The sequence below is a fragment of the Sinohyriopsis cumingii genome, chromosome 9, assembly GCF_028554795.1.
Source record: "Sinohyriopsis cumingii isolate HCF-2022 chromosome 9, ASM2855479v2, whole genome shotgun sequence".
NCBI lineage: Eukaryota > Metazoa > Mollusca > Bivalvia > Unionida > Unionidae > Sinohyriopsis > Sinohyriopsis cumingii.
Window position 1 is genome coordinate 105,416,691 of NC_142969.1, and position 17,586 is coordinate 105,434,276.

Consider the following 17,586-nt stretch of genomic DNA (forward strand, 5'->3'; position numbering starts at 1 on the left):
AGGGGGTTCTGAAAAATTAAACAAAAAAATAAAGGTACATCTAACACATTGTTTGCAGTATTCACTTGATTGCTGAGCACAATTGTGTTTTATTTTAAATACAGTAAATATAACAAATGTACATTCTTGAATAGATCTTGCAGTGTGATTGCCATGTCGACCTTCTGCCAAGGCAGACTCGACAGTTAGGTTGAATAATGCTTTACAGTTAGAATGTCAAATTCAAAATAATAGAAGACAAACCTCAGTTTGCATTTCCAGTAAAAAGCATAACATTTTAAACTGAAAATATCAATGAAGAGAAATTATTGACACTAAAATTGTATGCAAGTAGAATATTGTCTTCAGATTTTAGAGACACAAAGTATACATTCATCTGGACTGATGGATAATTATATCTCCTTTCAAATGAAATTTGTTCGTAGCATATAAATATACTTTTCTCACAACCAGGTTACAAATGACATAATTCCATTCATTTCTTGTTGCTTCATGTGTGTATTGTTAGTAGAACTATGATGGACTGAAATGTGTATATTGTTAGTAGGACTCTTATGGAATGAAATGTGTATATTGTTAGTAGGACTCTTATGGAATGAAATGTGTATATTGTTAGTAGGACTCTTATGGAATGAAATGTGTATATTGTTAGTAGGACTCTTATGGAATGAAATGTGTATATTGTTAGTAGGACTCTTATGGAATGAAATGTGTATATTGTTAGTAGGACTCTTATGGAATGAAATGTGTATATTGTTAGTAGGACTCTTATGGAATGAAATGTGTATATTGTTAGTAGGACTCTTATGGAATGAAATGTGTATATTGTTAGTAGGACTCTTATGGAATGAAATGTGTATATTGTTAGCAGTACTTTCATGGAATGAAATTGTATATTGTTAAAAGGAGTCTTATGGAATGAAATGTGTATATTGTTTGTAGGAATTTCATGGAATGAAGTGTGTATATTGTTAGGAGGACTTTCATGGAATGAAGTGTGTATGTTGTTAGTAGGACTCTTGGAATAAAACATGTATATTGTTAGGAGGACTTTCATGGAATGAAGTGTGTACATTGTTTGTAGGACTTATAGAATGAAATGTGTATATTGTTAGTAGGACTTTCATAGAATAAAATGTGTATGTTGTTAATAGGACTTTAGGAATTAAATGTGTATATTGTTAGTAGGACTCTCATAGGATGAAATGTATGTTGTCAGTAGGACTTTCATGGATTGAAATGTATATATTGTTAGTAGGACTTTCATGGAATGAAATGTATATAATGTTAAAAGGGCTCTTGTGGAATGAAACCTACTTGCAGGTATAAATAATCATTAAATTAACACAAAAGTTGATTAAAAACAATGAAAACGCTTTATTAAAACTCCATGTTTTTTTTAAAATTAAAAGATGCAAGAGTAATCATTTTCTTGGAATACATAAGCTTTTAATGGCCTAAAAGGGGTGTTCTTGGAACATGAAAGCTTTCAATGGCCTAAAAGGGGTATTCTTAGAATATGAAAGCTTTAATGGCCTAAAAAGGGTATTCTTAGAATATGAAAGCTTTAATGGCCTAAAAGGGGTATTCTTAGAATATGAAAGCTTTAATGGCCTAAAAGGGGTATTCTTAGAATATGAAAGCTTTTAGTTACCTAAAAGGGGTGTTCTTGGAATATGAAAGCTTTCAGTGGCCTAAAGTGAGTACCCGGTATTATAGAATATAAATTGTTTTAATCGACCAGAAATGTGGTGGGGTTAATGTTGACTCCAGAAGTGGCAAAGTCACTTTTGCCTTTACCGCATATCTTAACAACTATTTTACTTAAAACACCACTAGCATGGACCATGTATGATTGGGAAAATGGTTTCACATTGCAACAATGGTTGTAATGAAAAACTGTAAAACAAAAACACTGCAGTCCCAAATTATTGTTTTCCAGTTATTCTTAGAGTTTTGTAGGATTAGATACAGCCGAATATGTGTGATTAACTCCTATTCAAACATTAATATTTTCAGAATACATAAATATTGACATGATATCATTCTGGGTTGTTCATTTACCAAATGTGGAAGAATGTCCATCTACAGTAGGTAGTGATTTAAAACAAACTATGGGACTAAGTGTGAAAAATGTAACTTTGTAAAAAAAATTAAAACAAAATACATGCAAACATGTTTCTAAAACCAGAAATTACCATTGCAAAAATTTTGCAAAGCATATTTGTTCCCAATCTACAGTTACTGCATTTAAATAGCTGTGTTGATCATGGAAAGATGTATGCTTTAAAACAAAATGTTACATATATACAAAAGTCTTTTAGCTCATCTTTATGAAGTTTTTAGGAAAGTTATTGAATACCCTACGCGACATCAGTGCCAGCATATACAAACGCATATCCATGTTGTCAACTTCAAGGGCTCTTTTGATACATTGACCGTATCATGCCAAGGAAATGGGAACCAAGTGTTTTTTCCAAGGACACACCAAGGCCGACGACCAGGCTCACTGTGACCTAAGTTTCAAATTTTACTGGCTTAACATTTGGCATTTCTTGCAGTGTTCCTTCATTGCTATCTAGGATCATGAACTTTTGTGAGGGGATGCACATTGACGAGTACTACCAATTGCACAAGTGGGTCATATTGACCAATATTTTTAATTTCACTGACTTGGTTTCAGTTTGTTTCATGTTCATTTCTAAGACACTTCATATTTGATTCATTAAATTGATGATGTGCATTTCTGTTTGCCTCACAGTCTTGCTACAGAACCTGTATTTCATCTTTTTTCTGGCTTTGTTCAGGTTTATGCAGTTACTTCGTGATCACCTGAGATTTTGGCATGCTGTGTGGTTACTTTACTACATGTACTCAAAATCTTGAATCATGTTGGGGAATGCATCTTTATAAGCAGCACACCCTCATTTCAAAAAGATGTCGTTGTGAGCTGTATCTCATGCTTCATTCACTTTCTGTTTACATTTTTTTTTTTTTAATTCACTGATTGGGTGCAGTTATTGTCAGAATAAAGACAGTGGATAACATATGTATCTCTGCTAGTACTACACTCCCTACAACAAATAAGGTCACTGTGAACACATTTTATGCTTTACTAACATTAGGATAACAGGTTAATTATTTGTGTCTGCCAGTAGCTCATGTCCACATAGATTGTTCCAGGCAGTTCATATCCCAGCATGCTGAGAAGGTACTCGCAGACCAGTACAATTGAAAGCTTGATGTGTATTGTAATTGGTTACTCCTAGCTCATTAAACTCTGGAGATTTTTGTCCTGAAATGGGAGTAGGAAACACATTTTGGGTGCTCCTTATGAATACATCCCAATAAATTGGCTTGCAACAGATTTTAGTTGAACCTGTGCCTAGTTGTGTTAGAAACGTTTTTCATTGGCTATTTCTCTTGTGGATATGCAGAAGGTTAAAAGTTGGATATTTTTTTGTTGTTGATTATTGAACCCATCATTTTCATGCCCTGGCCTCTCTTTACTCCAAATCCCCATCTTATCTCACTTTTTGCATATGTTCTTCAGTCTGTGTGCAGTTTGGACCGGTCTGCCTTAGATCTGAGACCCAAAAGTCTAAAATCCAGACACAGTCAGATTCCAACCATGAGCGAATTTTGGGTGTACAAAAATCGGGTCTTAAAAATATGTTTTTCCCCTTGTATTTTGTATTGTGACTAGACAGTCCAGATTATTTGGTACCATTGTAGAGCTACATCTGTCTACATTTCTGTATTTAAGTGCATCTTAAATGACCTTGACACTACAGCGCTCGGAAGTAGGGTACTACCTCCTGACACTTAAAAGGGTTGCCAGGGGTCAAGGAGTTAACAAGTTAAATGTGTATTATGAATGAGTGTTAGAGATGAGTGGACTGTCAGGCTTCAGCTCTAATGGCTAGCCATAGTAATTATTGACACTTTGAACTAGGCTTCTAAAGTGGTCATACTGTGCTTGTGATTTCTGAATAAAATATGTCTTTGTTAGGTGGATGGACATAATAGCTTCTAAAGAAGATTTTGATGAACAGTGATTAAAACAAGAAAGAGAAAACCAAATTATTTTAAGGTTTTTACCAGTTCATTAAAGTACCTCTTTTACTTATATAGATAGGAATGATATTTTTTGTGTTTGATGCCTTGTATAGCCTGTTACAGGTTTTCTTTTCTTGTCAAGATCAATTCAGTTTGAATCTTTATTGTATGATAATTGACATTTACAATGGTTGCTAGACTGCTTCAGGCTTCATAGAGTTGGACTATGTAATCTTTGATTATGTTGTTGTTTGTTTTTCTCACTACCCCACCATGAATATAGATGTAGTGTCACTCTTAGTCATTCATCCAAACATTGTTGTCCTGCAGGTTAATTTTGTGTTCTGTTAGACTTGTTAGCTTGCCACCATTAAGTGCAAGGGGGCAGATGTTGTCTTGGTTTTTTGGTTGTCATCATTACTGGCGTTAGGAAAGGCACACCTTGCACTTTGAGGTTAGTTTCTCTGACACATTTGCTTTACAGTCATGAAACGTGCATACCATCCAGAAGAGTGCTGCATCAGCATACAGAAAGAATGTGACCTATTTTTCAGGCTTTGTTGATCATGTACTCTTTTTACATTTAGGTCAGTTTCTGCTGGACTGTTCCTTTGATAGTCATCCTGAGGAGTTCTACACCACCATAATAAAACAGGTCACTGTAAACAAACTTTTAATTCCATAGGGATCATGCATGCTTCTGTTCTGAATATAGTTCAGTTTCAATGACACTGTTGCTTCTACAGTCTTAAAAGTATCTGCATGCATTCTGAGGACTACCAAGCAACAATATGAAAAACAGGTCACTGACTTACATTTTTAATTCGAGTAATATTGTATACTGTTTTTAAATACATAAACCTGGATATGCGTATACTGTGAATAAAATGTACTGCAAAACCATACAAAAGAAGCATCTTTAAATATGTGCACGTGAGTGTTGCTGTCTTCAGACAAAATTCATTTCTTGTGCTGGATCTTGGGTGAGGCAGGTGTGTTCTATTAACACATTTCTGGTGGTGTTTTTCCCCCCTCAAGCTGGTAATAATTATGTCTGGAGTTTGAAGAAAACATTGCTCATTTTATGTTGCTCTAGCTTTATTTCTTTTCAGTTAGACTGCTCCAGTGGCCTAGAGGTTAGAGCTTCCACCTTGTGGAAGTCGTGGGTTTAATCCCCAGCCGAGTCATACCAAAGACTTACAAAAATGGTACTAATAGCTGCCTCGCTTGGCGCTCAACATTAAGAGGTTAGTGTTAGGACTGGTCGGCCTAGTGTCAGGATAATGTGACTGGGTGGGACATCATGCTAAATGTTTGTGGCTTTATGCCCTAGTGCTAGACATCACTGTAAACTGTCACATTGCAGACATCTTAGCGATATGACTGAAAAATTGTTAAAGCTACATTAAAAATCCAAATCACATCACAACACATCTGTTCAGTTATACCAGCAGTAAATGTTTATTATTGAACTTGTATTGATTCTGTTTGTTCTTTTCACAGATGAAATTGAAGATGGTTCTGATGGATCCAAGAAACAAAAAGGAAGAAGTAAGATTGTTATACTAATTCTGCTTGAAGTTGAACATATGCTATTGCTTTGTCTGTCTGTCTGCATTTTAACATTTGCTTATCCAGCCCCCTAGTTTGTAATTCTTGGAGAAATTTTCAACTGCCAAAGTATGTATTCTGACAAGGTTGTGTGTTGCCTACCATATACTTTAGCTCCAAGGTCCAAGTCATAGCAAGAAAAAAATGCAGTTCTCTGATCCATATACTAGTGTAGACTACAACTTTTGAACCACTGAAGATGAAACATTGCTCAAGTATATATCTGTTTAGTGTGTCGTGTACCATAGGCACACCTCCTACCTCAGTTCAAGGCCATGACAAGGGAAAATGTAATTCTGTGACCTATATACTTGTCTTAACAGTTAAGCATATTTTGATGCATCTCTTTCCAAGTATGTATTCTAGCTAGATGGATTGTCACATCCAGTATCCAGGGCCCTGTCTTGAAGTTGAGTCCACAGCAAAGGGAAAATTTAATTATATGACTTGTAGCACTGAAGATATTTTAATGAACCTGTTACCAGTTAGGTACCCTCAAAAATATGCTTGTTTCCTATTGCACTGGTAGTAAGGTAATTATGTTTTTTTAAAACATTATATATACTATGATGATTAGTATATCTCATGTTTTAAGTGCTTCAAGTACTGGGTAGAACTCGCTCAATTAAATGTAAAAATCAGATTAGGGAAATTTAAAAAATAAAATTTGTAAACCTTGGATGAAAAAAGTGCCAGGGGCAGCAAAAATAATGATGGTCAACCAACCAGAAACATATTAATATTTTTTGCATTATGTGTCATGTCTATCCATGTCTCCTGCCTTGAGGTTAAGGCCATGATAAGTGTGGTTGTAAATCGGTGACCTCAATTCATAATTGGGTATAACTTTTGAATCAATGAATCTGTTTTAATGAAACTTGGGCCTGTTACAGATCTTGACCCCACAGTATGTTTAGGCATATTCCATGCCTCAAGGTCAAGGTCACAACAAGGAGATAATGTAAGTCAGTGTCTTATTCCTTTATCCAATATTTTGATGAAACTTTACCCATGTAGATGTCTGATAAGATTATCATCCACCACATGAGACATATTTTGACTTAAACTGCTTGAAGAAACTATGATGATCTACCATCTGAGAAAATCTTTGACTTTTTGAGGGAATGTGGTTTATATAGCTGAGTTTGACCATATGTTGAGTATTTTACATGTGTAACCTTCGTCTTTTGTTTTATTTAGATAATTTTAACATCTTTAAGTTTTATATTTTATCTTGTTGTACTTTTTGTGTACATTTTATGTAAGGGTTTATCTTCCAAAATTTCTGTGCATTGTAGTTTTTGGAGACACAAATATTCAGATATCCATATTATTTAATTTTACACACTGCAACCATTTCCAAAGTTACAATTCAACAGTTGCAAAATCTAGAATATCACATGAATAAATACACTAGTTTACTACGAAGTAACCAAATAGCGAATTACAGTATTAATTCTGACTATGAGCTTGCTGTCTACATAATCATAGCTCATTTCTCATGTACGCATGTAAATTAAACAATGCAAAGATAATTCTGTGTACTAACAATTCTAGTAAGTAAATATACATACTGCACATAATTACAATTACAATGCCGTAACATTATGCAACAATCGAGCAAATAACTCACTGACCTTTACGAAGCTTTCTGTCCTTAGAATGTACTAAGGGTTTTCCCGCCAGTTCATGAGTGGCTTCCTTGGAGTATATTGACCAGTATGATGGCTTACCATCACTAATTCGTTCCCAGCCCAAATGACTGTTAAATTCTGGTTCAAATTTGATGGCCCCACCCTTCCTCAGTTCCGATTGGATATCAGTTCTCCCCAGTCGGATCAGATTAACAGACGAGCCTCAGGCCATCTGTCAACGCGGGGAGAGTTACAACACAGACATGATTTTTCTCCATTTTAAAGCGGAATTCTGCTTTTCTCCTGACTTGAATCCGATTTTTCTTGATATAGTCTGTTTTTTTATTATTATTATGTCCGATCTGGTTTTTTTCTGGTTTTTAAACGGTCTTTTCGGTCCCATTCTGCAACAACCCTTGTAACGTATTCGCTGCATATATTAGTCAGCCCATGACTCTCGTAAAGAATATTCTGATTGGTCAAAAATTTAAATTCTTCCAATGAATCTTCGTGTAAATGAAACTGATGGCAATGGAAAGAAGAAGCGTGCTTACAAAAAATGGCATCCCGAGTTGTTGAGAGAGACCATGACACAAGAAGTTTAGATAAAGGTTTAAAAAATGTATGGAAATGGGAATGGCTGGAGCGAAAAATAGACGGAAGATTAGTTGGTCAGTTTATAAGAAAACTGAACGCTAGAGGACTGACATTTTGTGACCTCAGCAATAAAGATATAAATTACGGAAGTCGTGGTTGGAAGAGTCTGGAACAGATGTAGCCCTCTGTCAGAATATGGGCATTTTGTGACCTCAGCAATAAAGATATAAATTACGGAAGTCGTGGTTTGAAGAGTCTGGAACAGATGTAGCCCTCTGTCAGAATATGTGTACTGCATGTCGCCAACACATGCTGGAGCTTGAAAGGATAAAGGCTGTCGTTGAGAAGGAAAAGAAATGATTGCACATTGAGCCAACAAAATCATTGTTGACAAAAAAGAAAGGCTAAAGAAATCTTAAAGCCGCAAAAAGAGCTTGACTGGCATATCAACAGGTTTTGTCCAGTTGGCAGCAAAAAATGCCTAATTATTGACTTAATTATGATGTGAACACTGACATGCACATGAAATAACTTAAGCACCAATAGAATTGGAGAACAAATCCATGTGACAATAAATATTGTTAAATTATTCAAGTTGAAAATTTTTGGTAAGTATGTTAGTTTTTCAGATGATTATTTTGTTATATATTATGATCATAAATTGCACCAGGGGCAGCTTTTCATGAGTGTAAAATGCATTTTTGAATCTTCGAGTAATGGAAATTGATGGCAGTGGAAAGAAGAAGCATGCTCGCCCAAGTTGTTGAGAGAAAGCATGAAACGAAAAGTTTAGATGAAGGTTTAAAACATGGAAATGGGAATGGCTGGAATGAAAAGTTGGCAGAAATTTAGTTGGTCAGTTTATAAGAAAACTGAACACTAGAGAACTTGCATTTTGTGACCTCTGGAAGAAATATCTGAATTACGGTAATCGCGGTAGGAAGAGTTTGGAACAGCACCTACAAGAAAGCTGCATAAGGAAAACTCAAAGCTCAGAAGGCATCTGGAAAAGGTGCATTTAATTACTATAAGAAGAAAGATTTCTTTCATGTGAGAATAGATGTAGCCCTCTGTCAGAATATGAGCACTGCATGTCACCAATACAAGCACCAGCTTGAAAGGGAAAAGACTCTCCTTGAGAAGGAAAAGAAACAATTGCACATTGAGCCAAAAAAGTCAGTGGTGGCAAAAAATAAGGTTAAAGAAATCTTTGCCAAAGCTGCAAAAAGAGCTCAATTGCTCATCAACATGTTGTGTCCATTGGAGAAAAAGACAAGTGAATGTATGGGATTATTTGTATTTAGTTGATGTACTTGGTTGTTTATTTAACAGATTTGTTATGAAAAGAAAGAAGTATAATATATTTGCTGCAAATATTGACAAATTATTGTGACTTAATTACAGTGTGAACACAGACATGCACATAAAATAACTTCAGCATCAGTAATATTGGAGAACAAATTCATGTGACTATAAATATTGTGAAATTATTGAAGTAAAATTAAACATTTTTGGTAAATTTATTAGTTTTTCAGATGATTATTTTGGTTTATTTTATGATCATGAATTGCACCAGGAGCAGTGTTTTTATGAGTAAAATGCGATTTTGGCCGGGGGGTGGGCCTTCAGCCCTCTGGACCCCAGATCAGGGGCACTATCCCTCGAGACCCTGTTAGGGGAGGACCCCCAACCCTCCTATAAAAAAAATTTAGCTTTTTTTATGGAAGACCAGAATCATGTCTGATAATAGTTGCATCCGATTGGAAATAGCATAGACCTTGATTGGATGTTGCATAATGCACTTGTGAATCGAGGTCTGTGTTGTTTTTCCTTTTGATTGGTCCTAACAAACTGCATAGACCAAGATCTGCCAGCACATTATGCAATAGGATGTCTGGGCTGGTGCAATTTGAAGTTGGATTTCACTTGTAAGGAAGTAAAGATGGTATTATATAAAAATAAGATTGATTAAAGGAAGGAAATTTTAATATGATTAATTTGATAAAGGTAGGCAAGAATTGCCTTGGTTATCATACATAACCAGAAGCATGTTTTAGAGCTAAGTCCAGTAACTCTTATTATATTTGTTTAATGGTGTTGTGAATCAATTTTCTCATTTTTATCTTCTTAAAGACTGTAATACCAATGCATGTGTTACCTTCTCCCAGTAAAGTAAACTTGTTGCATACAGTGCATGTTATCAAGAATGATCTCTGGTGCTACTGAAATGCCACATATGCTCACTTCAAAGTTGGATCCAGCTGAAAACTGCACAGATCCAGATCTGCCATCTTTGCAGTTTGTTAGGAGTAATCACTGGAACAAACAACTTGGACCCTGATCTGCTGGTACATTATGCAGCAGAAGATCAGGACCATTGATGTTTGCAGTTGGCTTAATATATATGCGGGTATACATGTTACTCTAAAATAATATTTCCCTAAGAGTAATGTTAGGGCTTGCTGAATTATATATAATATGGTGCATGCAAGAGTTGTGATATCACTGTCTGTCTGTCATTCTATTTGAGGTTTCATACCATAGAATATTTTTCAGTGTTTTAGTGAACAAAACAGAAGAGTGTTGCTTCACTATTGAGTCCACCTTGGCTGTAGCTTGGCATGTGGTCCCATCTGTCTATCCTTTCTGCAACCTATAATGATACTAGTGATAGTGTTTATACTTTCCTAATATTAAAAATTGGATCAACAAAGTGGGTGTCTTGTTTGATAACTAGAATCTTTTGTTCATACGTATTGTCCCACACTTTCTTTTTATAGAGAAAGGGAGACATTAAAATGGGCCTGTCCACCTTTTCTTCTGTCCTTTCGCCATTCCAACCTTTGTTTTCTCTCTCATCCCCACTTTTGTGTCCTCAGAAAAACTTTCTTAATGATTATTGCATTTCAGCTTTATATCAGTGAAGCCTTGGCTACTTAAAAATGTCAGTGTACTGTGTCATTGTCAAGCAGAGTTATGTCCCATGATCTTTGGATCGATTCGGTTTTGTTTGACACAGTATCTTTCTTTATTATTAAGCCTGAACCAAATTTGGCATGGAGCTTGATTTTGATGATAACTTTACTGAGTGATTGTCAGTGTCATTGATCTTCCTTTAACAGAGTTACAGACACTGATTATCAGACCTTACTTTTGTTCCACACAAAATAATTATTGCATGATAGAGAAAAAAAAAATACCCAATATAAAGAGAGAGCATTTCTTGTATTTTTTTTAAAATCACTAATTTAATTTATTTTGTTGGAGATTGTAACCACTACACAATATTAAGTACATAATAATTTCATTTGCATGGAGGGTGCCCCGATTGGCCAAGTGGTCTAAAGCGCTCACCGTTACGGATCACTGCCATCTCACCTCTGTATGCATGGGTTCAAGTCGTAAGGTTCAGCCAATGTGGGTATGTGATAAAGTTTGCCAGTAGCTTCTCGTGGGTCGGTGGTTCTTTCTGGGGTTTACCCTGGTTCTTCCTCCACCATTAATACTGACTGCCATGTATAGCCTATCTTGTGCTGAAAAATGGCGTTAAACCCTACAACAACAACATTTGCATGAAATATTTTGAAGCCAGCTGTACATGTATAAAGTAACAAAATAATATGTGTGATAATATCTATTATGACATCGATGACCTCACCAAAAATTAGCCAGAAGTATAACATGGCAGTATGAAACAGACATCATTTCTGCAGCATTTGCAGCAATAAAAAATTCTTTTTCCTCTCTCTTCTATTTGATGTCTCGATGGTTTGGTATCATTTAGCACAGTTTTAGTTCCTGATTGTCACACTCACCAACTTTTCTTTCAACCCAACAACTCTTGTAATTATTTTTGGATTTGATCTGAATGGTTTAGGCAGTTTAATATTGATGAGGCCAGAGTTGTGATATTGTAGTGATTTAATGAAATATTGATAGGCTTAATTATGTGATGCAGGCCTTTTATGTTTTTGATTGATCTTTTTGGTGCAGTTTTAAGAACTGTGAATCCCACAATCACATGGCCAAGAATAGAGGTAGGGTATGAGTCACTTTGTCATATATTTATAAATTAGTGATGCAAAAGCACTCTAGAATGAGCCTTCACTAGTGTGGTATCTCTTGCTTGTTAGATTTAAACCTATTCATTGCTGGTTGACAAGAGCCTCATGAAAACCCAAACTTTTTTTTTCTGTAAGAGACACTTTTCTGTTTATAAATTCTGGGAACAGCCAGAAACTTTCTGTTGCTATTTGTTGAGTTTTTAATCATGCACTTTTAAATTTCTGCACATGGTTATATAAAACCTAATGATAAATCACCCGAATGAAAATAAATTCCACAAAATGACAAGAAACCCCTGGCAAGCAAATCCTGTAGAAAATTTGCAAAGTTGGTAAACAATTAGCAGTCTGTGAACAAAATTCATGGTCACCCAGTTCATGCAGCAGGAGAAATTGTTCCTTCAGTTTAAGCTTAATTTTTCCCATTTTCTTGAATGCAGCTCTTGGTTCTTGGCATTGTATCATTAGTAGTAGTGTTTGTCATCTCAAATTGATCCGGTAGACACCTTTAGATGGCCATGACCTTCATGATGTATTGCTGTGAACAAGCCGCAGATATTTCAGCATGTTGCATTTTATTTGGTTCGGTGTGTTACCACACTGCAACAGAAGGAGAGTGTTTAATGCCAAGGCATTTGGAGTGAGTGCCTTGCTCAAGAACAGACCAAGGTAGCCGGCTTGGACAGATCCAGTAGTAGACATCAAACCTTTACACTTTTGGGTGCGAGTCGGTACACAGACTGTTGAGCAACCACCTCTTCTGCACTGTTTCTAGTTACACAAGGTACACTTCATGTGTTAATCAACCCAGAAAATTTGATTATGGATGATTTACCAGTCATGCTTTTCTTGGTGATGAAAAACCATGGTTAGGTGATTTTTGCTGTGGATGGATTTTGTGGGGTGAGTACAGATCAAGGTGGGGTTGGGTGTTGATGGACATTTTCATTGAATTTGCTATCATTCTTTTGTAACAGTGGAATGTCCATGAAAATTTAATAGAGAGTTGAATACATATTTAAAGTTCGCGATTATTTGAAATGACTAGCAGCATAAAATTACAACCAAAGAAAATGGGTTTAGGTCAATATACATTCAATACTTCTGTACTCTTACCATTTTCTGGTGTCACAAATTTTATGATTTCTTCAAATTAGTCTTGGCAGTGCTGAGATTTGTTGGGATCTGTGGTCTTACGCAAAGCCTAACGGGATAAGAACATGTGAGTTGAGGAGTTGATTCAGCTTATAATGTTATTTAATTTGTTGCAGGCCCATAATTATTATACCAGTAGAAGACTATCGACTTGAAGTAAACCATAGCTTCTGTTGTCTGTATTTAGAAGTGTCAACTTCAATTTGTTAATTACGGTCATTTTTTGACGCTGTTCATGAAAATGGTAGCATTTATTTATGCCAGTTTCTAAGAAATGTCGCATCTTTATTGAATTTGCTTAAAAATTACCAATTTATTACCTTGGCAGAATTAACTGAATTACTGTTGCCCATTTCTTGCCAGAACAAAATGGATACAGATTTTGAAATAATGATAGGTTGACTGGTTTATAAATCTTATATGACATGAAAATAAGTGAATAATAAATGCAAAAGATAAAAACCGTATTTCACTTCAATAGAAAACAGTTCATTGAGTATCTTCCTACCACTCACCTTAACTATAGGGCCAAGGAAAATAATATTTGTGTTTCCTATTGCACTGATTTTAAAATTAGGGTAGGCGGGTAAGTTAATTAATTGGGGTAGGGGTGGACGAAAAACTTTTTATCAAATAAGCCCAAATCTGGATGAGGAACAGCTGGCTTCTGGTGACATCATACATATGATGATTGACATCATAGAAATTTTGTTATACTGTAGAATATGTACACTTTTTAAATATTGCAATTCTTTTCTCATCTTACTTGATGCAGACTTCTGAGTGAGGAATATTTTGGATAGATGAATTTTCGAATTCATTTGTTTGTGTGTGTGTGTGTGTGTGTTTTTTTACTTGTTATACTTACACCTAAGCAAATGCTTTGTTTTTTTTCAATCATTTGATGAATCTTGTGTGAAGTGTCACCTTGATGTTCTCATTGTCTGCCAGGTGTAAATTGCTTAAAATAGCTAGAAATCTATCCCTACACACCGAAGAAAGAGTTAGAAAGTAAACATGTGGTTTTCACAAGAAATGATTATTTTATGTGTACCTTTGTCACACAGTGAAACAATTTCCATTTGCTTAATTTTATGCCTTGCAATGTTCCAAGATACCATCAGCGTTTTACTGAAAATGGTGTCAAAAGCAACAAAAAAAATAAAATAGATCTGGAACAAATGAAATTATATTTTGGACCCCGTTTATGACCGACCAATGATAACAGTAATGTTATTGAACTAGTGGAGCCATCATATCCAAATATGAGATAACGGTTATTCATAATAAGATAAAACATAATATTATGCAGCAGTGGTTGAAAACGTACAGCTGGTTACATTTTCAAAAAGAAGTCAAGTTGATTATCAGTCCAGAACTGGATCTTAACCACCTTTAGGAATAGGGTTGGGATTGAGATATAGAGAAATCTGATGCTTATCAAGATTGATGGGGAAGACAGAAGTACCATCAGTTTTGAGGAAACTTTGAAGAAATGGAAGAAAATAGAAGAGAGAAGAATCTATGAACTTAAAAACATGATATGATTTGTCAAATTGTGAACAGTTTACTGAGTCAGAGTTACATTCAGAAGACTTCCTCGTTGAAAACACGGCATGATGTGTGGGATAAGCTCTTCTCTGCCTGCTAGTCAGATTAATACATTCTAGTCACTACTACCTAGTGTAATGCTTGTATGAAAATATTTAGAAAACATGCCTAGGCTTTGGTTACATTATACAACTAATATAATTATCGTGTATTTAAACAATATGATTATTTTCTACAAACTACTGAATAAGACTCAGGTCTGGATCTAGACTCGCTGTTTTTTGCCTTGATGAGTCAGATGACTTGAATGAAGCCATTTGAAGATAAAACACTGCACTTCATTGACATCGTTTCTATATGCAAACCAGTGGATTTTATATCAGTTTCAGATCTTGTTTGGTTTAGAAGTCAACCTACCATTTTAAAAATCCATAAAAATACTGATTTGCATAAGCAGTAATTGGAAGTGTTTGTACATGGGCACCATAGCTGGTGGTCCTTGTGATTAAATCCATTTATTTATGCAACTTTGTCAGCAGTAAACCATCTCTACACTCGTCACATCTTTGAAATCCTTTATAACAAAATCAGAAAGTATTTATTCATGTCAGCTTTCTCATCTCAAGATCAGTTTCAACAAGAATACGCTACATTGATCAGACAAAATCCATACCTCATTGACACTGTATCAAAGCACACAATCTTGACTGCAGAACATGACAATTTGTACTGTTCCTGCCTAGAGATCTTGCCATTGGTCTGGTTGAGTCTAAAACCCACCACCAAATCCCCATCCCCAAAATGCCCATGCGCCCTCCCCCCCCCCATACCATTTACAAAAATTTATGAACTTTTTTACAGATGACTTAAACCATTTTAATCTTGTATGTGACTTGTCTTCGTTATCATATAAAATTTAGTTCAAGGTTCATTGTACTTTTTGTCTAAGACCCACTACCAAGCTGCCAAAGCCTGTACTTCCTAAACTTGACCAGACGAAATAACAGACTGAAAAAGTAGCCAGCCCAAAAGAAAGGTAACTTGTGAAAGTGATAGCAGGCAATTGCATATTTCAGATGAGATATACTCAGAATTTATTTTCATTGTGTCATTTTTTTGTGATTTTGCAAACGTTGATATTTTTTTGTCAGAATTTTATTTCATCGATTTGGGAAGAATGATTACTGTTTACATGGATGGAATATTGTTCATTTAGTCATTCAGTTTGTGGTTTTTAACAACCATGAAATAAATTTAAAAAATGGTACACCACTGATGGTGACCACTAATAATACTGCATTCATGTTAGCATGTATAAATTCCATTTGTGACAAATATTTTCTTTTTTCATCGACTGAAATTTTCGAACATCAGCCAGAAATTTTTCTCAAGTGAAGTGATATATAACATTTTTGAAAGAAACAAACTAGTAGGAAAGAAAACGCCATGCTAATTATGTGTTGGCATGGTTACCTTGTTTCTGCTGATCCATCAGCAGTGGTAAGGATTAAATAATCAGCTGATTTAGGATCATCATGGACTTTATTGAGATTTAAGTATCTATCTGAAGTTCCTTATTACTTCTGGTACAGCAGGATTTAAAAAAAAATAATTGACGTACCTTTATTGTGTGTCATATAAGCAGCAACCCTGCTGATGAGCTGTCTTCTACTAACAGTGAAAGAGTTCACAGTGCAAAACATCACATCCTGCCTTTAATTAGGATGAAGGACAGCAAAATTAGGCACTGTATGGGGTTATTATGTACCTTTAAAATAATGGATTCGTACTCATTTTTTTTCTCTTGAAATAATTGGCGTGCCACTGCTCTGAAGTGTTAAAATCTTGAGGTGCTTCAGGAGTGGAAAACAATGTGGAGAAAAATCCCCAACAAATTTTCACTCATTGCAAGGAGCATTTGAAAGATAATTAATTGGATAGATTTGCCCAAAATGTTCAGTTTGGTCTGATTTGATTAAGTGTCATGCAGTACAGAAACACATAAAGCTTATAGCATACCAAAGCAAATAAAATGTTGCCTTAGGTCACACTATGATAGCCAATGGAGACTGATCTAGTTGCTTCCTTATGGTCACTAGTTGCTTCCTTATGGTCACCAGTTCAGCACACAAACCACTGTGCTGCTGCATCTCCCAAAATTTATTTACAAATCAAAGAAATCCTGAAGATGCAACAGATAAAGAAAAAAAAAAAATTAAGAAAAAAATATTAGCTCCAAACAAGAATTGAACCATGAAATTCATGCAGCTGAAGTTCTGAACAACCGCCTGATGAACTCGTAGGAGGAAATGAATTTTGATTTTATAAAGAATAGAAGATTTTTATGTTTTTCCCAGACTGCTCTAGTGGCCTAAGTGATTAGGGCATCCGAGGCAGCGTCCACCTTGGATGCGGGAGGTCATTAGTTTGAACCTCGGCAGAGCCATACCCAAGACTTATAAAAATGGCATTAGCAGCTGCCTTGCTTGGCACTCAGCATTAGTGTTAGGACTGGTTGACTTGGTGTCAGACTAGGTTTCACATTATCGATTGCTTTGGAATAAAATTAAACAATTTTATTTTCCGATTTGCACTGTTTCAGTGGTTTGATTGCCAGACATGCAACCAGATTTAATGCAGGTTCAGTTCCTACCATCAGATCAGACTGGTTTGGCTACAGGGGTCAAGGCACTTTATTTCAATTGCTTTGGCTTGATTTAGCCTTTCTGTGTTGCTGTGCTATAAAACACTAAAGCAGATTATGCGTCTTGTCTAAGTATGAGAAAAATTAGCTGTGCCGTCACATGAATTTGATTTGCAATAAGGAAACACTGTATGGAAATTTCACGCTTGTTGGTGGCATATATTTTACATGTCATTGAGATGGTAAAATTAATGTTATTTTCCAGACATGA

General features: G+C 35.4%; 1 protein-coding gene across 2 annotated transcripts in view; it reads left to right on the forward strand.

Annotated features, from left to right (window-relative positions):
* The window catches only part of LOC149792415 (double-stranded RNA-specific editase 1-like), a 159,366-nt gene that overhangs the window by 47,271 nt on the left and 94,509 nt on the right, over window positions 1–17,586 (forward strand). For both annotated transcript variants that reach the window (XM_089970984.1, XM_089970982.1), the window contains one exon: window positions 5,563–5,610. In XM_089970984.1, coding sequence (XP_089827110.1) covers window positions 5,563–5,610 — 48 coding nt within the window. The remainder of the gene's footprint in view (window positions 1–5,562; window positions 5,611–17,586) is intronic.